Here is an 18,833-nt window from a genome sequence, read left to right as displayed (position 1 = left end):
GTGGGTCTGTGTTTCTACTGGGGTTGCTGAGTGGTAAGATGCAAATCTCTAGCTCTTCGTGGCTATCTTGGCCACCATGCAGAGAGAGCCTGCTTGAGAAGTGAATCAACATAGAAGAGGTCAGAGCCAAGAGATAGAAACAAATTGCAGATAACATCATTTGAGCACCTGGATCTAGCTATGCCTAAAATTACCTCTGTGCTTTTCTATTAGTATCAATAACCCCTTTCTTTTGGCTAAAGCTTATTTGTGCTGTATTTCTGTCACTTTCAAGCAAAAGAGTCGTGATTTATACAAACGTCTAGCTAGACTCTGTGTGTGTGTGCACAGGCCAGCGTATGCACACATATACACTGGTGTGTTGGTTAGTTAGGGAAGGCTTCCTGGAAGAAGTATGGCCTGAGCTAAATCTTATGTTGGTAGGAGTTACCTAAAGCAAAGGGAAATGTATTCAAGGCAGAGAGACAGCATGAGGTGGGGTGGGAGTAAACAGTTTGGTGTGGTCGGAGGGTAAAGTGAGAGTCAGAGGACGAAGAGACAAAGCTAGAGAGCAAGGCAGGGGACAATTTTTGGAGCATTTGGAATGTCGTGTTAAGGAGATGGCAACTTGTATTTCTTATATGCCTTTTCTACAGCCTAGCCAAATTTTTACATTGCTTCTCTTTGTAATTTTTCTCCAGTAACATGTACCAACAAATAGTATGAAAGTAGAAAGCTCTCTAGGCTTGGAGTTTGGTCAATCTCAGGATCCACTGTGGATTCTGAATCACTAGAGGAGCCTCTTTGTGATGTCCTATTTGTTGGCTGCTCTAGGGGAGGCAATCTTTATCTTCCACTCCGTGATTAAGAGATATATCAAGACATCAACCAGAATGTTCCTTCCATATGACAAAAAATGCCTTTGGTCTTCCAGGCTCAGCATCACGTGTTCAGTGATGACTGAGCATCAACCATGTCCATGCCCTGTGCTAGACTTTGGGGAGCATATTGAAGAATCAGACATGGTTCCTGCCCTCAAAGAATATCCAGCCCAAGGGAGGAAACAATTACAATAAAATATGATCAGGGCCACAGTAGAGTAATATAAAGGGGGCAGTGGGTATATCAAGAAAGAATACCTTACAGGTATCAAGGAAGGTTTCTTCTACCAGTGTGATCTTTGAACTGACTTGAAGAAGGAGTAGGGGTTTGCCAGATGGACAAGGATAAAGTGGAGGGTATTCTAGGCAGGAAGAAAAGTTTGTGAAAAGGCCTAGAGGTACAAGAGAACAGATTGTGCTTAGGGTGACTGCCCCTAATTTGGTACATCTGGAGATCCAAGTGTGTGTTGTAGGGGGAGGTTGGAAGAGGGTTGTGGGTGGCAGGGGGAATAGTACTATGTAAGCAGGAGTCACAAAATAAGGATCTTAGTCAAGGGACTTAGATTTCATTCAGTAAACAATGGGGAACCACTGAAAAAAAAATTGAACAGAGGAGTGACATACAGTTTGTGTTTTAGAAAGAGCATCCTGGCTACAAAGCGCTGCAAAGTGGAGAATGGATTTGTGCCATCAGGAAGCCCAGTTAGGAATCTGTTCCAATGGTCTAGGTGTGAGATGATGATGAAGTGGTGGTGGGCAGGGAGAGAAATGGATGGATTTGAGAACTATTTTAGGACTGTAAATGACAGACCTTGGTGGCTGAGTGGATGTCAGCAGTTGGGAAGAAAAAGGGAGAAGTTAAGTATGATATCCAGATTTCTGAAGTTTAATCTGAAATTAAAACACTGAAAGAAAGAAAAAAGAAATAAAATGAATAATAATAATAAAAACACTGAAAGAAAAAACACTGAAAGTGCCCTAGATATTAAAACATCAAGTAATAGTCAGGTGCCTGACAGTTATTCCAGAATTTAGGAACCTCTTTCTTTAGCAATCTGAGCTGCCAGACTCTCAGAGAAAGGAGCCAGGCATTCCCAAATTTGAACATGAGGTCTTATGTGTGGCTTTGTTCATGTATCTCTATGGGTGAAGGGGTGGATGTATACACATCTAGGCACACGTACACATGCCTGGGACCACCTCCCCAAAGAAAATATTTGGAGGAAATCATATTTTTCTGAAGTCCATCTGACACTCCTGGACAAAGGCAACAGTTTATTCTTTCCTCTTTGGGCTAGGTCATTCTAGATTCAAGCCAAAGCAAAACGGTTTCCTCTTTAGCCAGTATTTCATAGATAGGATTCATTTCTACTTACCCTAGAGTAAAAGTAAACTATCAAAGAGAAAAAGGATATCTATATCTATATTTTGACTGTCATCTGTGTACTTCTCCAGAGCTTCATCAAAACCATAGTGGGGACTTTATTTTGCTCAAATGCTCAGTGCATTGGTGTACCTTCTCTGTCACTTCTCTGCAGGGAAAAATGATGGAAACTTTCTGAAAGTAAAAGGGATTTTGTGTGTATATGAACGTGTGATTTTTTTCTTTCCATGGCTGAAGTAATTGAGGTAAGAGTTTAATATGCACCAAAATTTTATTTTATTAATGACTAAGGAGTGATGAATGACCCGCAGAAAACAGAATTTGAGAAGTAGAATGGACTGGCTAACACACAGCTCAAAGAAAGGGGTGGCCCCTGTCCAAGCTGGGTACCATAAGAGGCCATCGTCAAGCCCACATTTTGGATCTCAGCAATTCATCTGATTTTCACATCCTTGATATGGAGTCAATCCCTGGCTGAAACTCCTGTAGAGCAATGGTAAACATTCATCACAGCCCAGCTGAACCTGTACCAGATGACTTATTTCCCCAAGGGCAAATTGAAGGTTTCCAGTTGGGCTGACATTAGTGTGAGCTTAGCACACAAACAAACCAACTCCTGCTCCAACAAGCCTTCCTGGAGAACACCAACCACAACAGATGGCAGCCTCTTGCACACACACACACACACACACACACACACACACACACACAAAAGCTGTCTAGATTTGTCTACTAAGGAAGGAAGAAGTTCTAAATCTATAGTCTCAAACATAATACCAAACCAAGATCCTGAGATTCCATGAGACAATTGGTGTTTTTCTGAGTGGATAAAAGCATGGGTTGACCCAAATGGCAATAGAAGGAAGGATTCTTTATAAAGTTACCTAAGGAGAAACTGAAACTCCATATTTCTTCAGCAGCATGTACTTATGATTTATTTAACAAAAGTACTGTCCCAGATACAGTATTTTGTATGCTAATGTTATACTAGCTTTAATTCAAAAGAAACAGGCCTCTATCTGTAATGTCTTTCCCTAGCCCCAGGCAAAATTCCCCAGGAATGAGACTCTTTAGTAGGTTAGTCTACTTAGATTTGTCCTTTTTTGCAACCCTCACCTCCCACCTCCCCCCGACAACACACACGCCTTTAGGTGTATACTAGGTGGGGGGGAGGAGCTTGCTATTATTTTCTTGTAATCTGTATATGAAAAATACCTGCCACACTAGACTTTTTTTCCCTCTCCACTGATAATTATCATTGCCCCAGATCTCTCCTCTGTGAGAAACATTCAGAAGAGCCAGGGTAATTGTTGGGCAGGATGGGGATAAATGGAGAAACAAGGGCCTTAGAAATCCAAGTAGAATAGTCCAATAGATCCAATTGATGAGATTAAAAATGAACACTTGGGCTTCCCTGGTGGCGCAGTGGTTGAGAGTCTGCCTGCCGATGCAGGGGACACGGGTTCGTGCCCCGGTCCGGGAAGATCCCACATGCCACGGAGCGGCTGGGCCCCTGAGCCATGGCCGCTGAGCTTGCGCGTCCGGAGCCTGTGCTCCGCAACGGGAGAGGCCACAACAGTGAGAGGCCCGCGTACCGCAAAAAAAACAAAAACAAAAAACAAACCCCACTTTTTGATATCATTTATGACATAATCTGTTTCATTAAAAAATGCTTTGGGTCCCCCTTTGCCTATGAGTCAACTGGCTCAGGAATATTCTGGGTCCATCAATACTTGATTTTCCAAGAAAGCACGGAGGGATGATTAGTAAAGCAATGAATCTATTCTGTCTTTGGGTTCACCTGTAAAATGGTGACTCTAATTCTGACTCTTACCTTATTTTTCCCAAGGGAGTGATGAAATTAAGAAGATGACTTGAGTATCTTAGAAGTATGTGCCATAGTACACAAGATAACAATCACAAAACACAGGTTAGATTTCTCTAATAGGATCATTTGCCTATGACAAATGAGAACTTCCCTAGTCTCTAAATAATCTTCAAACAATCTGTGAGGCAGCACAGAAAGGGTTTCTGAAATAGTGACTGCTAGCACACAGACAGGAAGTAGGAAGTCTGTGACCCCAGAATGGAAGGAAAGGGAAAGAAATGGAACTAAGCAGTCTTTTGAGGTAGAGCCTGCTTCTAAGGGAGAAGGTAGAGCCTGCTTCAAGAATCAGTATGATCACTGTGGGAAGATGGCCCTCAAAGCTAAGTTCAAGGAACACATCTTCATTCTGTCTCCCTCTCTCTCCCACACATACTCAGATCAACCTCCCTTGAGGACTGCATGGAGCTTGGGCCTAACACCCACGTACACTTCCTGTTATACAGATGTACAGACACAGAGGCACCTAGGCAATCAGAGCTCCATTCAGAAACAGGCCCATATAGACATTAAGAAGACAATATGGAATAGAAAGCGGACAGAGGACACACAAATTGCACAAAATGTGTTGGGTAGATATATTTGGGCGGTAGTGGTGAACATTAATACTCTCACCTACACACAAGTTCAGAACCAGTTGAGAGACATGGAAAGCAGAGAGGCAGAGTTTTAAAATATCTGTTTATTACTGTTAAAATCTGGATTGGAGAAAAAAGAATATGTAGATGTCCATAATAGGCTTCTTAATAGCCTCCCCACTTAGCTAGACAGAATTGCCAACTCACCCAAAGGTGGGGAAAGAGGCCAAGAGAGTTATTCTAACAGAAGTACTCCCAAATGGAAACATGAAGAGAGCAGAATGGAGCATTCCAAACTCTTCCCTCCTCTGCAAAAGAGGAGAATATGACAGAGACATGATTAATAAAGTCATCGCAGGATGCTTCTGCAGCCTCCCTGACTTGAAATCCTGGTTTTACCATTTCCTGACTTAGTTTCCTCACTTGGAAAACAGTTACTAATACCTACTTTGCAGGGTCATTGTAATCATTGCCAATAATACATGAAAAATGTGTTGCATGGTGCCTAGCATTTAGCAATTGTCCTCTGAATGTAGGGCAAATTAAGCCCACTGAATGAATACTAAATTTTCTGCTGAAACATTGTTTCAGTAAATATGTAAGCCCTTTAAAAGAACTGTTATGGCCATACTACACAAAGTGATCTACAGATCAAGTGCAATCCCAATCAAAATTCCCATGGTATTTTTCAAAGAAATAGAAAAAAAATCCTAAAATTTGTATGGAACCACAAAAGACCCCAAATAGCTACAGCGATCTTGGGAAAGAAGAACAAAGCTAGAAACGTTACAGTCCCTGATTTTGAAATATATTAGAAAGCTATAGTAATCAAAAACAACAGGATATTGGCATAAAAAAACAGACATATAAACCAGTGGAACAGAATAGACAGCCCAGAAATAACCCCCCGCACAGACATTCAGCTAATGTTTGACAAGGGAGCCAAGAACATCCAATGGGCACAGGGTAGTTTCTTCAACAAATGATCTTGAGAAGAATGGATATTCACATGCAAAAGAATGAAACTGGACCCCTATCTTACCATTCACAAAAATTAACTCAAAATGGAATAAAGACTTAAATATAAGACTGGAAATTGTAAAACTCAGAGAAGAAAACATAGGGGGAAATCTTTGTGACGTTGGTCTCGGCAACAATTTCTTGGATATGACACCAAAAGCATAGGAAACAAGCATAAGTATATGGGACTACATCAAAATTAAAAGCTTCTGCACAGAAAACACAAAACCTAACAAAACAAACAGTAGATAAGGCAACCTATAGAATGGGAGAAAATATTTGCAAACCATATATCTGATAAGGAGTTAATATTTAAAATCTATAAGGAACTCATACAACTCAACAGCAAAAAAGAGAAAGAAAAAAAGAAAAAGCAAATAACTTGATTAAAAAATGGGCAAAGGATTTGAATGGACTTTTTTCCAAAGAATACATACAAATGTCCAACAGGTATATGAAAAGATGCACAACTCACTAATCATAAGGGAAATGCAATGTCTATCACATCATACCTGTTTGGGATGGCCATTATTTTAAAAAAACAGAAATTCATATTAACCATTGCTGGCAAGGGGGTTGAAAAATTGGAATCCTTGTGCATTATTGATGACAATGTAAAACGGTGCAGCCAGCATGGAAAACAGTACAGAGGTTCTTCAAAAAATTAAAAATAGAACAACCATATGATTTAGAAATCTCACAACTGGGTATTTATCCAGAAGAATTTAAATCAGGATCTTGAAGAGATATTTGCACTCCCAAGTTTATTGCATCATTATTCGCAAGAGCCAAGAGGTGGAAACACCTAAATGCCCATTGACTGATGAATGGATAAAGAAGATGTGAGACATATGCATATGTATATATATATATATATATATATATATATATATATATAAAATGGAATATTATTCAGCCCTAAAAAGGGAAATACTGTCATGCTACAACATAGATGGGCATTGAGAACATTGCTAAGTGAAATAGGCGAGTCACAAAAAGACAAATACTGCATGATTCCACTTATATGAGAAATGTAAAATAGTCAGATTCATAGAATCAGAGTGAAATGATGGTTGCCAGGGGCTGAGGAGAGGTAGGAATGGATGTTGCTATTCAATGGGTACAGAGTTTCAGTCAAGCAAGATGAAAATGTTCTAGAAATCTGCTGTACAACATTGTGCATGTAGTTAATGATACTGTACTCTACACTTAAAATTTTGTTCAGAGGGTAGATTTCATGTCATATACTTTTGCCACAGTAAAAAAATCTGATCTTTTACTAGAGTAAGGATTCTGAAGCTAGGGTCTTTAAGCCTCAGCCCAAACTATATGCAACATGGGGTGATAATGTATAGCTTTCTAGGAGTTTCTAGGGGAGAGAGTGCATAGCTTTCACTAGACTCTCAAAAGAGTCCTTAATTCAGAAAGGAGCTAGAGGCACTACTATGAGGAAAATTGTATTCAAATTTGTGTTAAAAAATAAAAAAGTTCAAAGAAGGACTGCTATTTCAATCTCCTTCCTACCAATAAAGGTAAACTGGTCAATAGATTTCTAATGAGAAAAGACTCCTGTGAGGATTTTTTTTTTTTATGAGGTGGAAGTAAACACGCTGTTTTTAATTTCTCTCTCCCTGTTTCTGCTGATGAATCTTTTGCCCACCTCCCCTGTTGGCTCCTTTTTAGATCCTTTGTGATCCTTCTTGACTTTTAAATACTAGCATAATATTTTAAATATTAGCATAATCCAAGGTTTCATCTAAATCTCCATTTTCTTATCATTCTGATATCCCTGCATGAGATTATCCACTCCAAATGGCTTCAACTATAATCCAAATGTGTATTACCAATCACCATTCCTCTCTTGATATGCGGTTTCCTATTTCTACCTGCTTACTGGACATTCCACCTTTTTACCCACAGGCAAGTTAACATACTTTAGAGTGAATTTATCATCTGTCCATTGGCTGCACACACACACACACAGACACAGACACACACACACACACACACACACAGAGAGAGAGAGAGAGAGAGAGAGAGAGAGAGAGAGAGAGGAGGAGGAGGAGAGAAATACACCCCTGGACTCTTCTCCATTGCTTTATTTTCACATGGTTCATCTCCATCATTAACTTATCATTAAGTTATAACACATATAACTATGTTTAGCCACTTGCCAGGAAGTAGTCCCAGAATTTTCAAACTGTAGAGGAACTTAAGAAATCAAGTAGCTCAATCTTTTCCATTAACAGAGAGGGGCAGTGATCTGCTTAATATCACACAGCAATTTAATGGCAGAACCAGCTTAAAATCCAGGCATCTCACATCCTACCCTGTACCCTTTCCATTACATAATCATGCTCCCACTAACTGTACTTCCAAGGAAGAATGAGATCCCTGCCACTAGCAGTAATTTTTATCAGTAAAGAAGCAAGATTATCCAGCCATCCGATGTTCAAAATGGCTACTTATGTGCTGTTTGCACCAGGGGCTGCGTAATTTATGTTCTTTTGCTCTAATAATGGAAATGATAAACTGAAGAGTACAACAAGACATCAGTGTGGAGTAAGTCTTGGAATGAAAATAGATTGGTTAAAGGCTAGCTCAGTGCTTGCTTTCATAATAAGGTTGTGAGGATTTTGACTCTTTCCTTACCAAAGTGTTTTCATATGTATTATTTCATTTTAGTCTTCAACAGGCCTGGGAGGGAGGGAGGTCAGGGCTTATTAGCTGAAGTTTATAGATGAAAAAAAATGAGACTGAAAACAGTTCAGTGATTTGCCCAAGGTCACCCATCTAATTAGTGACAAGGCCAGGGCTCACATGTGTGTCTCCTGCTTCCCAATCTCTTTTCTCTAGTCTAGACACATAATTCTAGTAGACCTTGAATGATGACCACAGATCCTGTGAACTGCACTTTATAGATTTCTATATGCTGAAACTGAAACATGCTAAGTTTTACCAAGTGACAATCATGGAGATAGAAGTCTTATCTCAAAAAGAAGACAAAGGAAAAAAATAAAAGCTCAGTTTCAAGGTGGGACAGAACAAATGAGTGTTATGTCATAGGTTGACATGCAATCAAGAAACAGCTGCCATTTTCTCAAATTTTCTGCTTTCTAGTAGGAGAAATGCAAACAAAAAAATGAACATGATTGAAAGGATTTTTGCAGGTCTAAAAATCTAAAAGATTGAAGGTGGTTCCCCACGTGAGTCATCTCTAAAGACTTTTTTCCTTTTTTTTTGTTTTTTAAAAAATATTTTTATTGGAGTATAGTTGATTTACAATGTTGTGTTAGTTTCTACTGTACAGCAAAGTGAATCAGTTATACATATCTAAGGACTTTTAAAAAGCAGGTTATAAACACCAAAACTGCAGTTTTATTAAAGAAAAGTCAGGTCACTATCATATAATGCAGACAGTCCAGGAGGCGGAGAAGAAAGGATTGGGGGAGGGAAGAGAGGCTGTGAGAGAAGTTTCAGTGGCCTGAAGGGGCACACACAGGCTGAAGTGTGTTGAAGAGGCTGTGACAGGTGAGGAAATGGAAGCAAAGAGTGACAACCTTGTCTGCAGAAAGCTGACTGTGGAAGTAAGGGTGCCATGGTGTGTGTTCTTGGCGAAGAAGAAGAAACTGCACAAGAAGAAGGCAAGAGATGGAACAGGCAATAGAGCATTGAGGGGTTCTGTGGAGTCACCACTGAGTTGTCAAAACTTTCCCCGCTACTGGGAAGCTCTTTAAAAACTCACTGCCTGAATATGGCTCCAGAGACAACACCTCAGAGAGGGGTGGTAACCGTGCCCAGGTCAAGACTGAGAAATCAGCCCAAGATTTAGTAACAAATTCACTTTTGGGGACTATTAGTGTGGGTATTTGTTTGGTCTGTTCTAAAAGCTCAGCTCAGACACTACAGCCTCAAGCATGAACAGATGAGCAGAGACGTTCTGACCCCTGTCTAAAAGCCGATTCTTCCAAAAGGCACCACATTGTTAATTGGCCAGCTTGTCAATGGATGCTCCTTCCTGTAGGTTTGTTTAGGAGTGAAAACAATACTGCTAGTCATAAACTTTGCTGATTCCTGGCTTGGTCATCTCAGTGGGGCAAGTGCAAGGCCGTGCCAGGAACTCCAGATGACTGGAACATACATGAGCACAGTGCTACCCATAGACGCCAGCACTGAGCCAGGGTGCGGCTGAGCCTGGGCAGGGGGCATCCTCAAAGTGCTTCTTTATTTAAACTATGCTCCGGGGCGATGTTTCATAATGACCCCACACACCTAGCTCATACACACAGAGCAGCCTACACACACAGCCCCACTGTGTTCGCTGGCCTGCTTGCTTGACTTTCCATCCCTCTAGGCAAGGTCCACAAATTAGCAGCTTTGTAACCCTCCCAGGACCCGGTTCTCGGGACCTTCAGAAGAAAAAGGCAGTCAGAGAAACATGAACGCGCTAATCGGGAAACCAGCATTTCAGCCCACTCAGCCACGCGGGCCATCCACACTAACGACTTCCACCTCCCCTCGCCTCGGCTGGCTGGAGGGGCGGGGAACTCTGCAGTAAGGAGGAGAACCAAAGAGGGGGGCCTGCCTGAATGAAACAATGTAACAATTGATGTGAAGCCTCGCCTTGCTCCCACTCCCCAGCGATCCTATAGGCGAGGTCCCAGTGACTGCCCCTCCCCATTGCTCCGTTTTCTTGTCCATTACGCGCTATCCCTCCGCCTCTCCTTCTTTCTTTTCTTTTCTTTTTTTTTCCTCCTTCTCCTTTCCCCCCCTCTCTCCCCCTCTCTCCAGCTCCGTGTCATTTCCTCCTTGCGCTCGCTCGCTGCCCGAGCGTCTCCAGCCAGGAGAGTAGGCGGAGCAGGGCGGTGCGGGGTGGCGTAGCGCTGGAGGGCTATGGTGGTGGAGCCGCTGGGGGCGGAGGCAACGTAACCCCCGCGGAAAAGGAGCCCCGCGGCCCTGAGCCGAGCGGAGGATGGAGAACCGGCCTGGGTCCTTCCAGTACGTCCCTGTGCAGCTGCAAGGGGGGGCGCCCTGGGGCTTCACCCTTAAGGGGGGTCTGGAACACTGCGAACCGCTCACAGTGTCTAAGGTAAGAACTGGCGGCTCTGTCCCAGCGGTGCCCAACTTTGAATGGGCGAGCGGGTGCGCAGGCTGCCGCGGGACGCGGCCCTCAGACCAACTTTGAAACTTGTTCGGTGCTGGGGATGAAAGCCCCGACGTGAAGCATTAGCTACACTGGTGGGGGGGGGGGTCTGGCCACCAGCCCCGGCGCGGACACCCCTTCGGGGTGGCGGGAGCGCTGGATGAGAATGCGGCCGGCCCCGGGTTAGAGCCCCGCGCGCAGACACCCTCGGGAGGGCTCGGGGGCCGATTCTGCTCCCCAGTGTCTGGGCGGTTGCTCCCCTCCGTTGGAGCTGGAGGAAGTGGTGGCTGTTGGGGGTTCCTCCTTGGAAGTTCCCGTGCCCCTGCGGGACAGCGACGGGCTGAAGGGACAGGCAAGGCGCCTTGGCACATTTCTTCAAGGCGTCGGTCCCTGGATCGACCGGCGGGTCATTTCGCCCGGGCAGGTTGCGGGGCGAGGGTCCGGTGTGGGAACGGAGATGAGGCATCGGTGGCTTTCGTCAGCCTCACTTCCCACGGCCGGACGCGCGCACATCCATTCAGCCGGTGGGGCGTTGCTGCTGCCGCTTGGGCTCGGCCTTTCCCTCCCGCCGGAGTCCTGCCCCAGCGCTGGCGAGATTTCCTGCACGTTGAGGAGAGTGGAGGAAACTTTTGCGCCATGGAGCGCAGCTGTGCCGCCGCCGCCGCCGCCGCCGCCGCCGCCGCCGCCGCCGCCGCCGCCGCCGCCGCCGCCGCCGCCGCCGCCGCCGCCGCCGCCGCCAGGGTTTGTTTGTTTTAGGAGGCTGTGGTCTGCTGGAAGCCAAGTTGCAGCTGAGGGCAGGGTAGAGGAGCTCTCCCGAGCACTCCAGAATCCCTGAGCAAGCCATCCCCCGGTAGGGGTGAGTGTAGGGGGTGGGGGCCGCGGGGGCTGTAACTGGGAAGAGAGATTTGCAGGACGACTCACCTTGAGGCGCCAGATGCCCAAGGGAGCGAACTTCACGAACTTTATCCTGTTGTGTTTTTTTTGTTTTTGTTTCTCTGAAATGCTCAAATCTGAAAAGCCCTTCCCCTTACAACCCGCTCAAATTGCAGTTGAGGTGGAAGACGTGGGTTTGGGCTGCAGATAAAAAGATGTGGTTTCTCTGTGGGGAACAAATGTCACTTTATTGTTTTGGCTTCTTAACGTGGGTCACGTCTCAGCAGGAGGTGGCGAATGCCCCCGCCACACCCCTGCGTAACCTGTGCCCCTTTCGCCAGGCACCGGAGCTGCTGGTTAACTTGTAGGGGGTCCTTCAGGCCTTGGGGGCCACACTCTTAGCAATCCTGGGGTGTTGCCATGGGGTGTACCAATCATCTTGAGTGCCTGAGGCAAAACTTTGAGGGGCTGTCAGGGAAACCTGGGATCTTTAGCTTCCCCAAACACCAATAACCAGCCCAGATCTTCACCCAGCACCCCCTTTCCCCATACTAGTCATGTATTTCTAACCAGCCTAAGATTGCTTTGTCACCCACTGTCACGCCATTCCTTCCCCCCCACACACAAGTCACTATCCCTTTCCCTCCAATATTATCCGGAGGGAGTAATAAGCTTTTTTTTTTTAAACACTCTCAAACAACCCCTTTGAGGAGGGGAATCCTGGCCTTCAGGAATTTCTTCTAATCAAACTCCTCCTCTCCCTGCTCTTTCCACCAAGGTCAGAACTGTCTATGCAGCCCTCCATGGTCTGGCAGTTCCCCCCTTTCTTTTTCTCCTGACACCACCCACAGACTTTCCAGTCTGCCCAGACAACCTGCCTTGGAGAGGTCATTTTTCACCCCTGCCCAGGGCTGACCCATCCTGAGAAGCACCCCAGAGAGTGGTTGCTGCTGTGGTCCTGGATTGTTTTGTGAGCCAGCAAGAACATGGCAAGGGGGTGTTACTAAGTATGGGGCAGCCAACAATTTGTGGTCTGGCTCGGGGATTATTTGAGGGTAGATGAGGGTTTCCTTGGCCAAGCTGTTAAGGAAATGACTCGTGTGTTGAGAGGCAGGGTGCCTTTTAACGACTCCCTTTCTGCTGAATGTACAGTTGACCCCTATTATATATGAAGGATCATTATTACACACATTTGGATATGCAGGGGGTAACATAATTTCTCCCATTTATCCCAGATAGCTTGATTCCTTCCAGTAAAAGCCAGCTATATATAACCTGGTTAGCCCTATTACTGTATAAAGGGGCCATGGCATTTTTGTAAGGTGCAATGGTTGCCTGTATTTTTTTTCTTGCCAAGACAGTATGTGGCATAGTTCATTAATCCCCTTTTAATTTTTCTACCTTAGTTTTGTTTCCCCTTATGCTTCAGAACAATACAGATTTCTTCTTGAAAATAGCTTCAGTCTGTACACATTGGTGGGGATGGGATGGAAGGGTGTACAAAGAGAATTGTATTGACAGATTGAAAACTTGGGTTCTAATCCTTGCTCTGCCACTCACTAGCCCCAGGATCCTGGGTGCATCACTTGCCCTCCCTGGGCTTAGATGTCTTTAAAGAAGACTATGACAGTCTGGTAGCCAATCCTTTATGCCAGTGGTAGGCTCCAAATCTATAATATTTTCTACCACTTGGAGAGTTTATTTTTTTAATTATTATTTTTATTGAAGTATAGTTGATTTACATTTTTGTGTTAGTTTCAGGTGTACAGCATAGTGATTCTTTTTTATTCAGGTTATATTCCATTATAGATTATTACAAGATATTGGGTATAATTCTCTGTGCTATACAGTAAATCCTTGTGGCTTATCTGTTTTATGTATAGTAGTTTGTATCTGTTAATCTCATACTCCTAATTTGTCCCTCCCCCTCTCCCTATCCCCTTTGGTAACCATAAGTTTGTTTTCTGTGTCTGTCAGTCTGTTTCTGTTTTGTATATAGATTCATTTGTATTATTTTTTAGATTCCACGTAAAAGTGATATCATACAGTATTTGTCTTTGTCTGACTTATTTCACTAAGCATTATACTGTCTAGGTCCATCCATGTAGCTGCAAATGGCAATATTTCATTCTTTTTTATGGCTGAGTAGTATTCCATTGTGTGTGTGTGTGTGTGTGTGTGTGTGTGTGTGTGTGTGTGTGTATATTACATCTTTATCCATTCACCTGTTGATGGAAACTTGGGTTGTGTCTATGACTTGGCTATTGTAAATAGTGCTGCTAAGAACATTGGGGTGCATGTATCTTTTCGAATTAGAGTTTTTGTTTTTTCCAGCTCTATACCCAGTAGTGGAATTGCTGGATCATATGGTAGTTCTATTTTTAGTTTTTAAAGGAATCTCTATACTGTTCTCCGTATTGGCTGCACCAATTTACATTCCCACCAACAGTGCACAAGGGTTCCCTTTTCTCCACATCCTCTACTTGGAGAGTTTCTCAATTCTTCCGGTAGTACTGCAGTTTGTGAAGGGGCATGGGGCAATACCATTGAGGGATGTATCCAGTCTTGGCGGCCTCCCACCCCAGTGACCTTTTGCACGCCAGCTTGTGTTTCCAGAGTAGGTGAGCACTGGGTTGCAGACACTCCCTGGTGGAGTCTGGGCTCAGGGAGTAGGAGAGGACTGTTTTGGTGACTCCAAATCACTTGTGATGATCTCAGGTCAGGCAGAGACAGAGGTAAGGTGCCAGAACCATGGTAAGAAATATTGGAGAACCTCCTTCGGTGTCATGGGGAAAAACACCCCATGGATCTGATGTGGTGTACATGCTTGGAGATAGCTTGTGGAACAGGTGGAGGCATCTTGGGAGTGGAGGAATTTGAGGAAAGATGATTAGTGGGAAGAGTGCATAGAGTGTGAAAGTGTATTTCATATTTGTTATGGGGGACCCTTTGGATCAGGAAATAATCAGGTTGGGGAAATCATTAGTTCCTATAGGCTCCTATGATTTCCCTGAAAGTAGGGAATTCAGCTGCCGAAGTTGTGGAGACTGGTATAGCCTTCTCTTAACAATTAAGTGACAAAAAAAGAAGAAATGTTAAAAAACAACTATTATTATTGATTATCCCATGTGTTAAGGGATGGTTTATGATTGCCCCATACAGTGTGATGTTCCCAAAGAAATGTGACCAACTAGAGAATTGGGCCCATGCCCTTGGCGTTATTGATTCCTTTGGTTAGCATCTACCTCGTTGACCCAGGGGGCCTGTCTGGATGAAGTGGAGATTCTCTTCTAATCAGACTTGGCTATTTGCTACCTAGGGGTCCCCCTCTACCCCCTCTACAGTGTAGACAGTCATCCATGAAGTTGGCTCCATGCGCTGGAAAAGATCCACTTTGGAGGGTGGGTGACCTTTTCAAGGTTCTGGCGCCAATGATTATGCATCAGATAGGGCCTCTCAGAGGCCTCAGAGATTCAAATTGTATCCTCCTGTGGTGTGTGTGCGTGCGTGCGTGTGTGAGAGAGAGTTGCTAAGCTGTAGTGTAAGATTCCTATACTCATTTTGAGTTCTTGGAAATGTGCCCTGAGGTTGGCTGAGGGTGGAGAAAAGAAAGGGTGGAGACCAATGTGGGGATGCAGGAAAAGGAGAAGGAGGAAAATTGGGGAGAAGGACAAGACATTGCAGAAACTGGCTCACCCTACATATTTGCCCTTTTCCTGGCCCATTTTTGGTGGCAGTCTCTATCTGGCACAGTGAAGGAAGTGGATGCTAGTTACTGCCCTGGAACAAAGTAGGGTGGGGTGGGGCAGTAGCCTGGAGGAGGAAGAAGCTTCACCTCCTCCACTTAGTGTGCACTGATGTTGCTATATTATTTTATCCTCTTTGGACCCAAGATTCTATTTGCCAAATGAGGGTCGTTGGCCCATCTTTATTAGCACAGATGATGTGAAAATGAATTGGGCAAACCCTAATTCTGTGTGACATCCTTAGCCTAGGAAAATGGCAGGACATGCTCTTTGTTTTTATACCCTCCCCCATCCCCACTATGACTTTATTTCTAGAAGAAGTACACAAAGAGGCATTTGAGATTTCAAGAGGACGTGGGTAAAGTCAGATTCAGGCTATCTTGTGGCTGGCAGTAGATTTGGCTGTGACTTTGAGTTCTTGTTGGGTGCAGAGGTAGTGTTATGTGAGAAATGGTAGTTCTATGAAACCTTCTTAGTTATGTTACAGGCCGGGCCCACCCCCAGAACAGGGCTTGGCATTCACAAGGAGACCCTTCATGGGATGTGCTTCTTGAGAGCTTAGTCCAGCCTGGTTACTTAGATGAATCTCCTCCTCATCTCTGCTTCTAGAATCAGCAAAGATGTCTACTACCTCAGTTCCCCAAATGCTCCTCTCTCAGAAAGTAAGCTTTTGGGGACATGGGGTAGGAATCCATCCAGAGAAATACAAAGAAGGTTGGAGGGAGGTAGTAAGGCAAAGAGGGTGGGTGGTATGTCTGGCAACCCTGGGCTGAGCTTTGGGTACACACTACTTTGGGGCCTGCTGGGCTGTCACAACACACCTGGTAACCTATTGCAATCCACACATGTGCTCCCTGAAGTGAAAAAAGGCCAAGCCTGTTAGAGGCTTTTCCTTCTCTAAAACCTCAAAGAAAATAATTCAACTCCAGCTGGAAGACACTTGAATGTTGTCCCTTAACCAGAATTCAGATGATTTTGCCCCTTGCTCTCCTCCATCTCCTCCCAGGAATTTTTTTTTTTTTAAGAGAAAAGAGAGACTCAGATTTGAGGTTGGTGTTTATGGAGTGATTATCTGGAGGGAACATCAGAATTTTTATAGTTAGGCTTCTTCAGAACCAGGGGACAAAAATATGCTGACCTGTCTGAGAAAAGTTAATGAAGAACAGCAGAGATTAAGTGAAGGGCTGCTCTAACAAAGCACCCTCCTTCCCCGACCCTCACCAAAGGGCAGACTCAACTCAGGCCTGCTAACGGAATGCTGTTCTTTGAGGTGGCTGGAATCACAGATTAGCAGAGTGAGGAAGGCCTTGTGGAAGTCACCTGGTCTTAATCTTAACCGATCCATGTGCAGTAGCCCTGAGCTTGTTCTCCTGTGGTCATGGGGGAGCTCACTCCCTTCTTAGCCAGTCCATTTCAGTGTTGAAAAGTTTTGACTGTAGTAGACATCTTTTTCTCAGGTCGAGCTGAAATCATTCTCCATCTACCTATTCTCTATGGGTCCTATATCTCTGCCTTCTGGGACCACACAGAACAAGATGCTTTCTCTTACTTAGGACAACCTTTGGGAGGTCTGAAGACAAAGACTGTGTCTCTTTGTCTCATTTTTCTAGGCTAAAGAGCCTTAGCTCTTTCAGCTGTTCCTTACAGGATCTGAGATCCAGCCTCCTCCCACTCTGGATGCACTCCAGCCTGGCCATGTTCCTCTTGAGTTAGGGAGCCCACAGCTGAATGCAGTAACTGAGGAGAGTCTGACCAAAGTTAGGTAGGACCATTCTTTAAAAAAATACAGCTGAAGACCACTTTGGCTCTTTCTGGCATCCATGCCATACGAAGACTCTGTGTCAAGCAAAGCCTTTTAGTGGAAGTATCTGTGCTGCGGCTAAGCCACACCTGCCCAAGGCCTTTACCTAGGCACCTGGGACAACTACATAAGAGATTTAGGAGGGGCACATCTCATCACTCACTATGTAGTTAGAATTGCCCCTAGCCCTGCCCCTAGCCCAGGTCAGCCTTGGAAAAAGTGTTCTAAGGGAGATGATAGGGAAGACATAAGCCATGAATTCCAGGAGCATATATATTTCTACAGAGTTACAGACAAGGAATTTGTATAATAGAAGAAGGAAGTGGCAGTTGGCGAATAGTGTCAAAATCAGACCTCTAGAACATCAGATTGATTTGATTTGATTTTTAACCAACTGCTGGCTTGGAAATTGTAGGAATAACCTCTCTGAACTTAATTTTCCCCTTCTGGAACAAATAGGTGTCTCCAAGATTGAAGATGCTGACCCTATGTGACATACAAGCAGTCTCCAACTCACGGAACCCCTCAGTGGGAATTTAGACACAGCAGTCCCCAGCCCTGTCAGATGTTTATTTCTGTGCACATTGCCACTGGCACTGGCTGCAAATCTCCTATTGTTGCTGCCATTCCTGTGTTCTGAGGTCTTCTGTCTGTACCTGGAATACCCACAAGAGTCGTTCCTTCTGGAGGTCTTGCACTGACAGTCTCGCCCCTCCCCCACACCCTCACATCTACCAGTTTGTCACCTGAGTTGGGCAAATACCTTTTCTTGCTACTGAAGCCCTGATTGGGGAGTGTATTGAAGTGGAGCTTAATCTTCATTATCACTGAAGGATGAGAGGCCTGGAGAAGAGAGTTAAAGTCTAGGAAATATGTCCCCCTGACACAGTTATTAATAGTGGCCACGTTCAGAACCGTTCTGGAGAGGCCTCTTTCATCTATAGTGTATCACTGATGAAATTACAGAAACTAACCACCATTTACAATATTCTGTCTATAGGGAACTGCATTCAAAGCTCCAAGCTGCTTATTTACGAAAGGTAATCTTGGAAAACAATCCATAAGTCAGGGACAACAAGTGCTCTAGATATCTCTGTTACATAGATGTAGATGGGTTTGGGGTTTCTACTACTATCACTGCCCAGGTGCTCATATCCTTGATCCTGGGGCCAGATTTGTGTGTACATACAGTGTATGCATCATTAAATTTCTCTCTGAAACTGAACTCCAGGTTTACCTGATTTATCTTGTAATCAGCAAGTGACCCTTTTATATTACTTATGTTGGTACCTAGATCACTTTCACTCAGTTTCTATGAAGGCAATATTTTGTTTCCTGGTGCTGCCCTGAAATTCCTGCTTCAGACAGACTTCAATTAAGTCATTAATGAACAAGTTGAGATATTATTTTTCCCTGCTAAAGACTGCGTTCCAAAGACTGGGATGGGATAGAGGTTTGTTTCCTTACACCCCTTCGCCCTATCCAGTGTAAACAGGCCAAGTGGAAAGATTGTCTTAGGCATTAGTTTTGCAAGGGATGATTC

At 44.2% G+C, this 18,833-nt stretch overlaps 1 protein-coding gene across 2 annotated transcripts in view; it reads left to right on the top strand.

Moving 5' to 3' along the window:
• The first annotated feature begins 10,378 nt into the window (after nt 1–10,378).
• The window catches only part of SHROOM4 (shroom family member 4), a 215,281-nt gene continuing 206,826 nt past the window's right edge, over nt 10,379–18,833 (top strand). For both annotated transcript variants that reach the window (XM_079910777.1, XM_079910773.1), the window contains exon 1: nt 10,379–10,816. In XM_079910777.1, coding sequence (XP_079766903.1) covers nt 10,700–10,816 — 117 coding nt within the window. In that variant the 5' untranslated portion in view covers nt 10,379–10,699. The remainder of the gene's footprint in view (nt 10,817–18,833) is intronic.

The sequence above is a fragment of the Stenella coeruleoalba genome, assembly GCF_951394435.1.
Source record: "Stenella coeruleoalba genome assembly, chromosome: X".
In the NCBI taxonomy this organism is placed as follows: Eukaryota; Metazoa; Chordata; class Mammalia; order Artiodactyla; family Delphinidae; genus Stenella; species Stenella coeruleoalba.
Note: the sequence above shows the minus strand (reverse complement) of the source record. Positions and strands in the feature narration are given on the sequence as shown.